We start from the raw sequence: 12659 nt of genomic DNA on the forward strand, positions 1-12659 counted from the left end.
AAAGCCAAAATTGCCTCATGAATGCGTTATTTTATGATTATTTGGATTTCTGTTAAAAAAATTGGTGTTGCTGTAGTAATTCATCAATTTTAAGAAACTTTGTACATCTAGGATTGACTTTCAACTGAAGCTAAAGCAAAAACACGTATTACAAAACAATGCCAATCTGGCCTGTATTTAATTAAATGATAGTTTGTACGTGATGATGTTGTTATTGTTATCCTGTGTTGGATATTAATGTGTTTTTATATTCTCTGCACCTTTATTTACACCTATATGTTTAGTATTGGAAGTGCGGTACAGTAGGAATGCTGAATTGTAGGGCTTTTAATATGACTAAATATGAAGACAGATTTATCCTATGAGGTTTGTGCAAATCAGACATGAATTTACTAGGAAAATTAAAATAGTTAACATCTCTAAACACACGTTTCAAGTACAATCCCTGTCCTCACAAACTGTAGACAAAAGTGTGATTGTCTGATTACATACTTTGGGATACAATAACTAAAGTTTGGTGAATGTTGTTTTGTGTTTGATAAGGAATACCAGTGTATTTGCTAAGAGACAGTAAATGGTTCTTTTGAATGCGAGAATGGAAATATTTTACATTATACAACAGACATACACAATACAGACACAGAGAAGAGCTTGAGCTGCTAAAAATGTGCAGGAAGGTCTTGCTGGTGTGACATAGGCCGAGTGTCGCCAGGCAGCATCTCCACAGCAGAAGGAACTGCATTTGACAAAAAACAAAGACAAATTATGATAGAAAATCAATATGTTGTTCCTTGTGACAGGGCATAGTACTTGGACCCCAAAATGTAAAAGAATTGCACCGACCTTTGGCCTGCACTGGAGTCTCTGTTTTCTTCAACCGCTCCATGTGCTGAACCGCCTAAAGGAAACAAAGAGGTTGAATAGGTCAATAATCAATAGAATATGTAATCAATAGAATAGATTAATATGTTAGAAAGTTTTTGTGGTGAGGCAGCACTACCTTAAACATTTCCATTATGTTTTAAAGGGAATAGTTTAGTGACAAGAATATCAGAATAAGGTAAATGCAGTGCAACAAAACGTTTAGTCACTTATTCAAAAGTTTGGGGTCAGTAAGATTTATTTATGCTTTTAAAAGAAGATTCTTATGCTCATCAAGTGTCATCAAATTGTGACATTTTCAATATATTTGAAAATGTAATTTATTCTTGTAACGGCAAAGCTGAATTTGCAGCAGCCATTAATACTTTGCTTAATAAAAGTATTAATTTCTTTGTAAACTGTCCTTCTACTGTCCCTAAAACTTTGAATGATATTGGAAATAACTATAAATATATATTTTTAAAACTTTTTCTTCCCGCATTAAGGTAATGAGGTTTCTTTAAATGGGTGGAGGTGCTTAATTGATTTCGAAAAAATTGCCTAACATCATAATGGCCCTAAAATTAACCTCAATCATCTGTGAGCAAAATACAATCTCTTGTATGTATTTAAAAAAAACAAAAAAAACATTTTGGTGGGGGCAAAATATGATCCAGACATGTTCTTGACAGCTTTTGTGAAATGTACTCATGTCAGATAGCAACAACATCTCTAAGGGTACGTTTACACAACAATGATGTACTTACAGACGGAAAAGTTTTGCATATGTCAAAATGATCCCCGTGCGCACGGATCCGCTAAAACCACTGAAAGCGCTGTATTCTGCTGTCAGGCCAGTAGATGGCGACGTCACTTTGTAAAGAAAGACTATGTGCCTATAGTCTGAACACGTAATATGCATGCACATGACATCACTGGTTTCACAAATTCACGTACTTTGAAACCAGTTTTCAAAAGTTTGCGTTTTCAGGCAATTATTTTCGTGTAAATAAACAGCCAAAATGCATAATAAAGTTTTCCGTTTTTATTTTAAAACAGTGTCTGACGGGTTAATTTCCATGACTTTTCCAGTCATTTTGATGACCTGAAAAGGATTTTAATAGAGATTGTATTCACATTATCAGGACTGAAAATAACTAGAAAAATATACTCAGAACTGAACAAAGAAATATCCATGACTTTTCCGTGAATTTTTTATATAATTTCCATGGGGGCTTTCACATGGGAGGAACATTTTTATAGTTCCTATAAGCGTTGGCGGAAGTAACCGCTTGATGGCCTGTTCGCACCGCAGGAACTGGGAACGGTTTTAGTTCTAGGAACGCCTTTTGGGGGACTAAATTAGCTTCTAGGTCTAACCCAGGACAATAGAAACGACCAGTGACGTAAATGTACACTGATTGGACGAACGCATGCCATACGAAACACCGACATCCTCCATTGTTAAATAACTATGTAGTTCTTATAACTACCCGGTGCAAAAGCCCCTCATGACTGGTCCAGGCCTGGAAATCACACTTTTGAAATTCCCTCATATTTCGAGGTTTGAGGACTGTGTGCATCTCTCACTCAGTGTCTGGGTGCAAGTTAGTGTCGCTCTTCTACCTGCTGTAGCTCCATTTTATTGGCGTTAAGCTGGTCCTGTTGTCTCTCCAGCTCCTCCCGCTGTTTCAGCAGGTCATTGGTCTTCAGGTTAAGGTCGTGCTCCTCTCGAGCGAGATGCTCCTCAAACTCTCTCAACTCTTCTTCCGTGTAGACTGGATTCTGGTCCAGAGTCTCGAGAGGAAGCAGACAAAGGACAGTTATGGAAAGACAGTTTTACTCCACCACTCAAAAGTTTGGGGTCGGTAAGATTTTTAAAAACGTTTTATGTTCAACCGAGGCTGCATTTATTTGGTCAAAAGTCAAATCTACAGTAAAATGGTAATATTATTATAATTTAAAATAACTTTTCTATTGTAGTGCATTTTAAAATGTAATTTATTCCTATTTCTTCAGTCACAATCCTTCAGAAATCATTATAATTTGCTAATATGAAAAATTCTAATTATCAATATTGAAAACGGCTGTGCTGCTTAAAGTTCAAAAGAACATTTATTTCATCTGTAACATTATAAATGTCTTTAATAAATGTGTGACCTTGTTGAATAAAAGTATTAATTTCTTTAAAAAAACAAAACAAAACCTGACCCCAAACTTTCAAACAGTAGATATCATGAAACACAGTTCACAAATAGGGTCGATTTGAATTTCATGTTGACTTAAAATGTTAAATTACCTCCCATCCACCTGGCTCTTGAAATTCTTTCCTATCTGTGGCAGTAATAAATTCATTTAGTGAAACAAGCCTGTCTCTGTTAGTGTCAATCTATGGACAGACAATAAATAATAAATAATTACAAGTGAAACATCTTTGAAATAATATCATTAGCACATTCAATCCCCTGCTATGATGCTCCCACCTCATTCATCACATGCTCTCTCATACGAAGTCTGTCCTCCTCCATTTCCTGCATGTCATCCTCTTCACGTGCAGGATCATAGATCTTCTCTAGCTGAACACGGTGGAGACAAACATCAGATTTAGCATCCCATAAAGCCACGTCATTCTCAAAGATCCACTATTGTGTTAGCCCTGAACGGAAAGGTTATTAAGTGGAACCTCTTTGGTAAACAGCGCCTCGAGCTCTTGCTCATCGAAATAGCCGTCTCCATTAGTGTCTGTGAGAGCAAACAGATGTCAGAGTCGTGCAGTGATATCATCTACTGTGTTCAGAACGGAGAAGCTCAATGATCTCACCATGCAGTTTGAAGAACGTCTTTGGTTCAAACTCACTGGGATCCAACCCATCGGATTCCTGCCAGACCTCTTTCAACTGGTCTTGACTGCCCTATTTATACAGAACAAATGCTCAACAATGACATATTTTAAATGTTAGATTTTATGGTTCAGATGTAATTTACTAAATTTACTTAAATTATCCAACATTTAAAAACGCGGTTTAACGGAAATAGTGACAGATCTTTTCCATTCATATTCTGACGAAGGGAAACGGATTATCGAAAAGAAAAAAGTAGGGCAGGTCTTGATTCTATGAATCGGTTTTCGATTGGACGGAGGCAGATCTGAACGCGAACTTGCAGTCGATTGTAAGAAAGGAGGGGTTTATGTGGGCGAAATGATTGGAGAAGTCTTGCATACATCACATTTTGATTAAAAATTGTGGTTCAGGGATGAAGCATTTTTGTAGGCCAACCCTGGTTCCCTAGACCAAAACCCAATAGGATTTTTTCCTTTGACTTTTAGATTATTGCAGAAAATATGGTCTGTGACAAACTTCTGTCTGGTCTGTGATAGGCTAATCTTCAGAAATGAACAACTTATGAATTTTGAAGCATAAATGCAATCGGCAGAAGTCAAAAGCTAATCATGGGCTATAAACAAACATGACTACACATGACTTCAACGTCATCATCATCAAACCCGCCTTTCCACTGCACACGACAAACGACAGCCGTTGGACCGGAAGTCATTCATTTCCACTGGAAGCTTCAGATGCGTTGAAATATCTGAACTTCTGCGGCTAGACCGTATGTGACCGTATGTGAGGTATTCTAATCAAAACTATGAGCGCGAAGCTAGAATTACCTATATTTTAACACTTTAAAGAACACGCCACCGTTTTTTTAAATAGGGCTTATTCACCTTCTTTCCTACATTTAGATAGGTGGGCAAATGCATTTTTGTCTCAGTGCATGCATTGTTTTAGTTTGACAGGGTCGGCGCTAGCTTAGCTTAGCATAATGAATGGAATCCTTTGTTGCCAGCTAGCATGTCCTGAGTAAAAGTGATAAAAAAACAAAAAAAAAACACCTAATTACTTCTTGTGGCCTGCGTATTCACAACAAGTACAAATAGCGATGCAGATTAACACTAGACGATTTCCTATGCAGATTTTGACTTGGGACTATATTAGGGGGAAGCACAGGTGAAGCACTGCTACTTGGGCGCAGAGATATCACGCCCAAGTAGCAGTGCTTCGCCTGTGCTTCCCCCTAATATAGTCCTTAATATATAAGTCAATATCTGCCTAGGAAATCGCCTAGTGTTAATCTGCATCACTATTTGTACTTGTTGTGAATACGCAGGCCACAAGAAGTAATTAGGTGGGTTTTTAATTTTTTTTATATCACTTTTACTCAGGACATGCTAGCTGGCAACAAAGGATTCCATTCATTGTGCTAAGCTAAGCTAGCGCCGACCCTGTCAAACTAAAACAATGCATGCACTGAGACAAAAATGCATTTGCCCACCTATCTAAATGTAGGAAAGAAAGTGAATAAGCCCTATTTCAAAAAACGGTGGAGCGTTCCTTTAACGTTATTCTGTAAATGCTATGTCTGTAAAATGGCGGTTTTTAACACTTATGGCAGAAATAATTTGTATTGATTAGCTCTATAAAATATACTATGTTTTTATTTTAAATGTATTGAGGGTATTTGTTTTGTGTGGATATATTCGTGCATGCATTACATTCATTAAAATCATAAATTTTACCATTGCGAATAGCCGAGGGTAACGACTAATTTCAAAGTTCTGTGCGACTGCCACTAGGGGGCGAAATGCGACAATCGTATGTGAATGTCGTGTGCCGTTGAAAGGCGGCTTAAGTCTCCGACAGCTCTTTCAGTCTTTAAAACATTTTCTCTGAAAGTTCGAGTTATGATAGTTTGCAAGAGCACGATTGTACAGTAAACGTAATGAGGCTGTGAAAGCGACTGAGTAGATGAGTTTACCTGTTCGGCTGATGACATTTAATGTCCTAGAAATCCACTGTAGTCCCATTTAGTCACGTTACACCACAAGTAAAAGTGGATATTACCGATGTATTTTATATTGTAGAACAAAACGTGTAAATATCTTGAGCTTGTTATCACCACAGACTTTATTTCATGCATTTAACCATAAACCCATTAAAAAAAAAACATTGACTTCAGGAAGATGGAACCGGAAGTGCTAAAATTCGAACTCATTTCCAGGTTTTGGCCTACAAAAATATATAATTCCTGCACCACTCTATAAAATCAATAACGTGAATTTAGAAAATAGATTGGGGGAATTTCCATCTTAAGCGACTTGAAAATGCTTCTATTTATAATAGAATAAAGCAATATCACAAACGGGCTTATTTGATTATAATAGTAGTTCAAGAAGTGTGTCTTTTGCTTACAGGATGATTGATTTTGGGATGGTCTGCATGTTTCTTCTTCATCTCTTCGTAGTGTTCCTCCTCTTTTTTGCGCGCTTCCTCATCCAGCGTCTTAAGATGTTCCCTCCGCTCGAGTTCCTTCATCATCTCGTACTTCTTGAACTCTTCGTGTCGATCCTTGTCAAAGTTTTCCAGGTCATTAGTGGCCTTAACAAAGAAAATAGGAAAAAAGTAGAAAGGAAAATGTGAACGTGTGATGCGGAGACCAACAACTCACTGTGTGTGTAGATCAAAACCCCAAATTGACAAGTAATCTTAAATTGCACTTGGGAAATAAAACTTGCTACTTGACTAATAACTTTATTAGAACCTGTAAGAGTCTTGTTAGAAGTCTTCTTCTTTTTATCTATTATCAGAAATTAATCTTGGACACATTAAGCCACCAAAATTTACATTACATTTTCATATCTAAAGCAACTTACATTGCATCCATGCAGGGCTTGACATTAACTCTTTTGCTCACCAGACACTATGATTAGTGGTTTTCCAAAGTTACTAGCCACTCAGCATTATCACTGGCCACAATTTTGACATCGATACAATGGGGAAAAACTGCCATAAAGATATTTTTAATATCGCATAATTATTTGGCAGCAGGTTTATTAGGCTTCTGTCACTTTAAGACCTGACACATGGATCCATCATACTGTTACACATGCATTTCTTTCTCAGCTGTTTACGTTCACGTTAAACATAACTGACTGTGCTTATGTGAAAACTCGCCAAGACAGGCATTTTTACATTATTTTGTGTATCTGACTGTTTGAACACAATAAGCAGCGAAAAAGAACTCAATTTAGTACCGAGATGTGGCTTGATGTGCGCACACTTTGGGTCTCATTCATGAAACATTCGTAAATATGTGAGTGATTTGCGCGTAAAGAGACCTTCCCGAAAACTCTTCTCCTGATTCACAAATACTTCGTAAACATCAGATGTGATAGTGAAATGTGTGTGTGTGTTAATGAATTCCAATCACTCGTAAATGGGACGCACGTGCACGCTCATTCTCAATTACCATAAATCCCGCCCATTAAATCCGACTGACAACTATATATGGGCATTATATTATGACACCAAACGAAGGATTTCAACATGTCTTCTCAAAAGCGAATGAAAAAGAGAAATTTCTCTGAAGTTTTATTATCAGAAGTTCATTCAAAACGCCACATTTTATTTTCAAGCGTACATAGTGGCGTATCAGGTCCTAAAAAAAAAGGAAGCTTGGCAGCATATATTACAGATGCAGTTAATGGAGTTTCATCTGTTAATCGAACAGTCCCAGAAGTGAAAAGAAAATGGTTCGACATGAAGCTTGACTGCAACACTTGTGATTTGTGGACTTGTGTTCCATTTGCAGATGCTTTTACTGGCTCTCATAATAAAAGTAAAAAGAAAAAGTATGTAATTACTATATATAATGTTTTTTCAAAATGCTGTGTAAATATGTACCCGATTAAGGTGAATTAAAATGCAGCCTTATTAATGAGCAAAACGTTCAGAGGTTAAACGCACTATTTACGCGTGGCTGGGAGCAGGTGGAGATTGCTTTCGTACCAACTAACATTTGGAAAATACGAACATTTTAATGAATCCGAAAATTTACGCCAGAACCACTTTACACACGATTTACACAAAAATTCGTTCTGCTCGTGTTTCATGAATGAGACCCTTTGTGTGCAAGAACAAAATCTGCAGAAATTTGTAAAATTACGCGCAACAAACACAATCTCTGCGAAATTTCAACCCTGTCACACCAACAACATTCATCCAGAGTGTAACAAGTGATTGAGAGGAGCTGGGTTTGTGTGTCAATATGCAAAGTTCATACATTCCATGGGATTCAAGCCCATAACCTTGGTGTTTGCTAGCATCATGCTGTACTGTTTGAGCTACAGGAACAATACTGAAAGGTTTTTGTGACAGGTGCAGTTTCCCTGAGAGATAGAGATTGGCTTCTCTCGTATGATGCTGCTTGTGATAAATTACCTGTGATTTTTTTGTCAAAAATACGGAAGGAGAAACAGCGAAATCAATAAAATCTTTGTCATAGAAAAAAACAAAAAACAAACATTTAAATATATAATCTAGTAATAAATATTTATGGGCAGACATTTTTCACCAGCCAAAAATGTAATTTTATGCCCTGAGCACGAATGTGTGACATTTATTAGTGAATGTAGAATGAAACCCACAGGAAGTCTGATTTAGACCCTACCGATTGAATGAGGCGATCCAAGTCTTCCACCTCGAATGTGTGTGGATTCATGTGATTCAGATGCTCAAACTGTTTCAGAAGGGCCTGGTGGTCCACTGACGTACCTTGAGGGAAATGGAAAGCATCTCATTTTTCACATGTTTCTTGTCTTTGCAGCAGGCTAGAGTTACTGGTCTATAAAGTAAACCGTGATATGGAGAGTTTGATGAATGACACTCTCAGATAACACATTCTGTATCTTCCCATATCTGCGCTCTCCGAGCCTGCCGACCGTAAATAAAGAAACGAGATGGTGGAGGACATTTCACGATAAGCGACAAGGCAATAACAAAAGCGGTTGTGCTCGTAAAGAGATTCCTGTGCTACCTTTTTCTCCATTCATGTCTTGTTTGACTTTGATTAGGGTGCGCAGTCTGTTCACTTCTTGCCTCTTTAGCTCATCAAGTTTAGTTCTCACGTGATGGCTGACGAAGTCCAACTCTTTGGCCAGCTTCCCTTGCTGTTTTCGCCAAATAGGGAGTGAGAGGTAAGCAAAGCGGTGTTTAGACAATCTGATTTAACATCTGCAAAGTAAAATTGGAAAATAAAGTGGTGCAATACCTTGATTTCTTCCATGTCTGTGTTATGAAGTTTGTCTCTGAAATGTGGGTCCTTTTCCAGGAAGTCAATAACCTCTCTGAGATATCGATCATAGTGCAATCCAGTGTCCTAAATGAATTTAAATTAGATTGAAGTAAAAAGGAGACCAGGAAAACTAAATCTTTTTAAACCCACAGGATAATAAACGTTTGCAAAAAGGACTGAGCAATAAAGCCAGTCTGTGTCGGTCAAACACCCCTTTCTCCTCATTGTGAGCATCACATTATACTGTATATAATACATGCTTACAAAACCTTTCTGAAGTTTTCAAACTGTATGTCAGCAAAAACCGTCACAACCATTCAAACAATAGAGCAGCACGTCTCACATTAGTATAAACACTTGTATACTAGTATAAAGGTAAAAACTATTTTTAAATGAAATCATATTACTTACTTCACTTTTCGGTGGCTCCAGTTCCTCTACTGGAGGGCTCACTTTCCTTTTATCCACAGCAACTGGCAGTGCATCCAAACAAGCCCACAGACACAGTATCAAGCAGCAGTGTGACGGTCCCCACATCTGGGAAAGCACATGAACGTCACAGGTCATTTTTGATGTTGATAACTTTGTAGACTGAATAAGTGCATATATATGACTGGATTACTGCACACACACAACACACAGACACACACACACAAGCTTGATAAAAATTATCATTCTAGAAGAAAATTTCAGATGGCACTTAGAGGCTTTTGCATCTGAACTCTTCATACATATATATATATATATATATATATGATGTGTACATATAAGTCTCACCCACTTTAAAGGTTCACGCAAAAATTTTAATTCTGTCATCATTTACTTGCTCTCAAGTTGTTCCAAACCTGCATGAAATTCTTTCTTCTCCTGAAGACACACACACACACACACACACACACACACACACACACACACACACACACACACACACACACACACACACACACACACACTATTTTAAAAACTAAATTCTAGTAACCAAACAGTAGACACCATTGACTTCCATATTTTTTTTTTTTTTTCATCAACTGTTTGGTTACCCATATTCTTCAAAATATCTTCTTTTGTGTTCAGCAGAAGAAGAAAACTCATACAGGTTTGGAACAACTTGAAGGCTGAGTAAATGATTGCAGAATTTTCATTTTTAGGTGAACTATCTCTAGCAGCAGGTGTCATCATCATTAGTAAAGTGATACAAACTAAATACAAACGTGTTATTAATACAAACTAAAACAAAACATTTACGTCATTATCTTTTTTGTTTTTAAAGGGAGCTTAACTACAACCAACGCGTGACGTCACTGGCACGTGTTAGATAAACCTGGTCATTCTCTGTAACAGGCAAGACATCGTTTTCAATAATTACGAGCAAATAAACCTAAATTATTTGTTCAGACTGAAATCATATCGCTAACCAATAGGTACTAAATGGCGAAAATTTCTTAACTTCTTTTTCGTTGAACACAAAACTATATTACCCCACCATATGTTTCTAAGCATCAGCTGTAATAGAATACAGCAGCTGATATTGTAAGACGCGACAGGTGAGCACCTACCCTAAATGATCCCCTGAGAGTAGTATTTACACACTCTCTCGATGTAGCTGTCTTCGTCTCGATCAAGCCTTACAGATAATCGCTCTGACAGATCATTTGCAACTTGTTTTACCTGATATGCGCTAAACACAGTTCCTTAATGGTAACGATATAGCCACGCCCCTCGCTCTGGTGATTGGAGGAACCGTGGCGCTTCCTCCTTGGATTTTTAAGCGTTGGTCTGTCATTGGGCATGTTATCTGTCTGTCAAGGGTTACCATGGTAACTTGGCAAGTACGCTTGTTATAAGAGGTACGTGGCGTTCACTTGTCTACTCCACACAGCTCCGAATTGAAACAGCTGAGTGTCATTCACGCTTCTTTTGGCAAGACGACACAACCATCACCCAACTGTTATCTTGGTTGTGTTTGTAAGGTGGGTTCTGACGTTAAATTCCAGATGTTAAAACAACTGGAACATATATATATATATATATATATATTAGTCACTGTTTGGTTAGCGTAAACAATGGACTTTTTTCACAGACTGTGATGACGGGTTTTAGCTTCATAAATCATGTAAAAAAACAAACAAAAAAAACATTTAAATTTATTTTTAAATGTATGTACACTTATAATACTATACTTACTATTATATTACCTTTGCATAAAATAAATAAACAAATTAAACTACAACAACAACAACTAGTATCCTGTGAGAATGCTGTGGGAGTGACAGTACAACTAGCATCTTTCTTTCTTCTGACTGCCATTATCAGTCTCTCTATTTTTATTTCTCTTTTTGAAAGTTGTGAGATCACTGTTGTTGTGTTTGCTATTTGAGCAAATGAGAACGCAAAAAAATATATTTAATGTAGGCTAGTCTCTCATTCACCACTATAGAAGTTTACCCAACTATGACGACTTCTGCTTCTGTGAATAGGGTCAATCAAATGGGTAAGAACATAATGTACCTCAGAAATTAATTGGCCTCATAGGGCTCAAATAGAACAATTTAATATATTTTTTAAAACTTGGGCTTTTATTTTCTTGGGCTCTGTATCTCTATGTATCAAGTGAGATATTACTTTTACATACATATGGTGAATATATGCCATAAAAAAAATAAAAATAAATCACTCATTATTTTTCCTCTCAGTCTGTTAAATGTCTTTATATGTTCCAAAAACCATTAAGGGTTAAACAAGCCTATAATACACATGCCTTGAAGTTTAGGCGTTTAAAGTAGGGTATGAAACCATTTTTTTGTGTATCATTCATGATTACATTTTGATAAAAAAAATAAAAATAATGTAGGTAGGGTTAGCTGTGAATCATGTCTTTACAAGATCTTTGCAATGTCTATATCTAGCCATTAGATGGCACTTAAAGTCTACCAATAGGAAATACAGGCCTTTCCTAAACATTGCTTTTGAGTCAGTGATCATGTAACAGTGCTGAACATAAAGACATATACCCTATTTTAATACATGAACGAATGGATTGATGTCTTTCTGTCTGTGATCATACCACTGCTAAATTGTGTTGGATGTTTTATTGTACGACAACTTTCCACTATAGTAGATTGCTGTAGCTGTCAGGTTGTTGATGTGTGCTTTTGCTTTTGCTTTGCTGTAGTCTAATGTTGTTTCGCATTGGTTGCTGTTTGCTGTTTTTTTATTTTTATTTTTTTACTTGCACTTCTGTTCTGTTTGTGCATGCTGATTTTTTGGCATTTGTTCTTAAACCTTGTTTTATGACCAGTCAGCTTAAGTGTTTCTAACTTTCTAACAGTTACAGTATAAATAATAAGACCAGTTGGGAAGATGCTTAAGTATTTTTTTTTTCTTTTAAATGGGTAATACTTTTTTGGGGGGTCATGTGTTTGATGCCATCTGTGGATAGATTTTGCTTATATTTTCCTTGTTAATGATGTATTTTCTAGGTAATGTTGTCAGGAACATTAGCTTTATTAAGCGCCTAATTATATTGTATCTGGATTTAGAGAAGTCAGAGAGATAATTTCAGGTACTGCTTCTGTAAAAACGGCATAGGTAAGCGTCACCATCCTTATTTGTTCCTACCTTCGTGAGCATATGTTGTTCTCATAACCTTTTGAAAACAGCTGCTG

General features: G+C 36.8%; 1 protein-coding gene across 1 annotated transcript; it reads right to left on the bottom strand.

Annotated features, from left to right (window-relative positions):
- Nucleotides 1–52: 52 nt before the first annotated feature.
- Nucleotides 53–10706, bottom strand: nucb2b (nucleobindin 2b). Its single transcript, XM_082182571.1, has 13 exons — nucleotides 10551–10706; nucleotides 9406–9531; nucleotides 8971–9078; nucleotides 8737–8869; nucleotides 8371–8474; nucleotides 6114–6299; nucleotides 3683–3773; nucleotides 3545–3603; nucleotides 3345–3437; nucleotides 3161–3250; nucleotides 2488–2658; nucleotides 844–898; nucleotides 53–736 (listed from the first exon to the last, which is right to left on the bottom strand). The coding sequence occupies exons 2-13, from the start codon at nucleotides 9529–9531 to the stop codon at nucleotides 660–662; spliced, it is 1293 nt and encodes a 430-aa protein (XP_082038697.1). The 5' UTR covers nucleotides 10551–10706; the 3' UTR covers nucleotides 53–659.
- Between the last annotated feature and the right edge of the window lie 1953 nt (nucleotides 10707–12659).

Source organism: Leuciscus leuciscus, assembly GCF_965113295.1.
Source record: "Leuciscus leuciscus genome assembly, chromosome: 10".
NCBI classification, from domain to species: Eukaryota; Metazoa; Chordata; class Actinopteri; order Cypriniformes; family Leuciscidae; genus Leuciscus; species Leuciscus leuciscus.

Excerpts from the sequence above, each read along its gene's own strand:
- nucb2b (XM_082182571.1), bottom strand. The coding sequence starts at position 9,531 with ATGTGGGGACCGTCACACTGCTGCTTGATACTGTGTCTGTGGGCTTGT. Across the intron at positions 8,475-8,736 it reads AGACATGAATGGAGAAAAAG|GTACGTCAGTGGACCACCAG; the intron begins GTAGCACAGGAA and ends ATTTCCCTCAAG. Across the intron at positions 2,659-3,160 it reads AAGAGCCAGGTGGATGGGAG|ACTCTGGACCAGAATCCAGT; the intron begins GTAATTTAACAT and ends CTTCCTCTCGAG.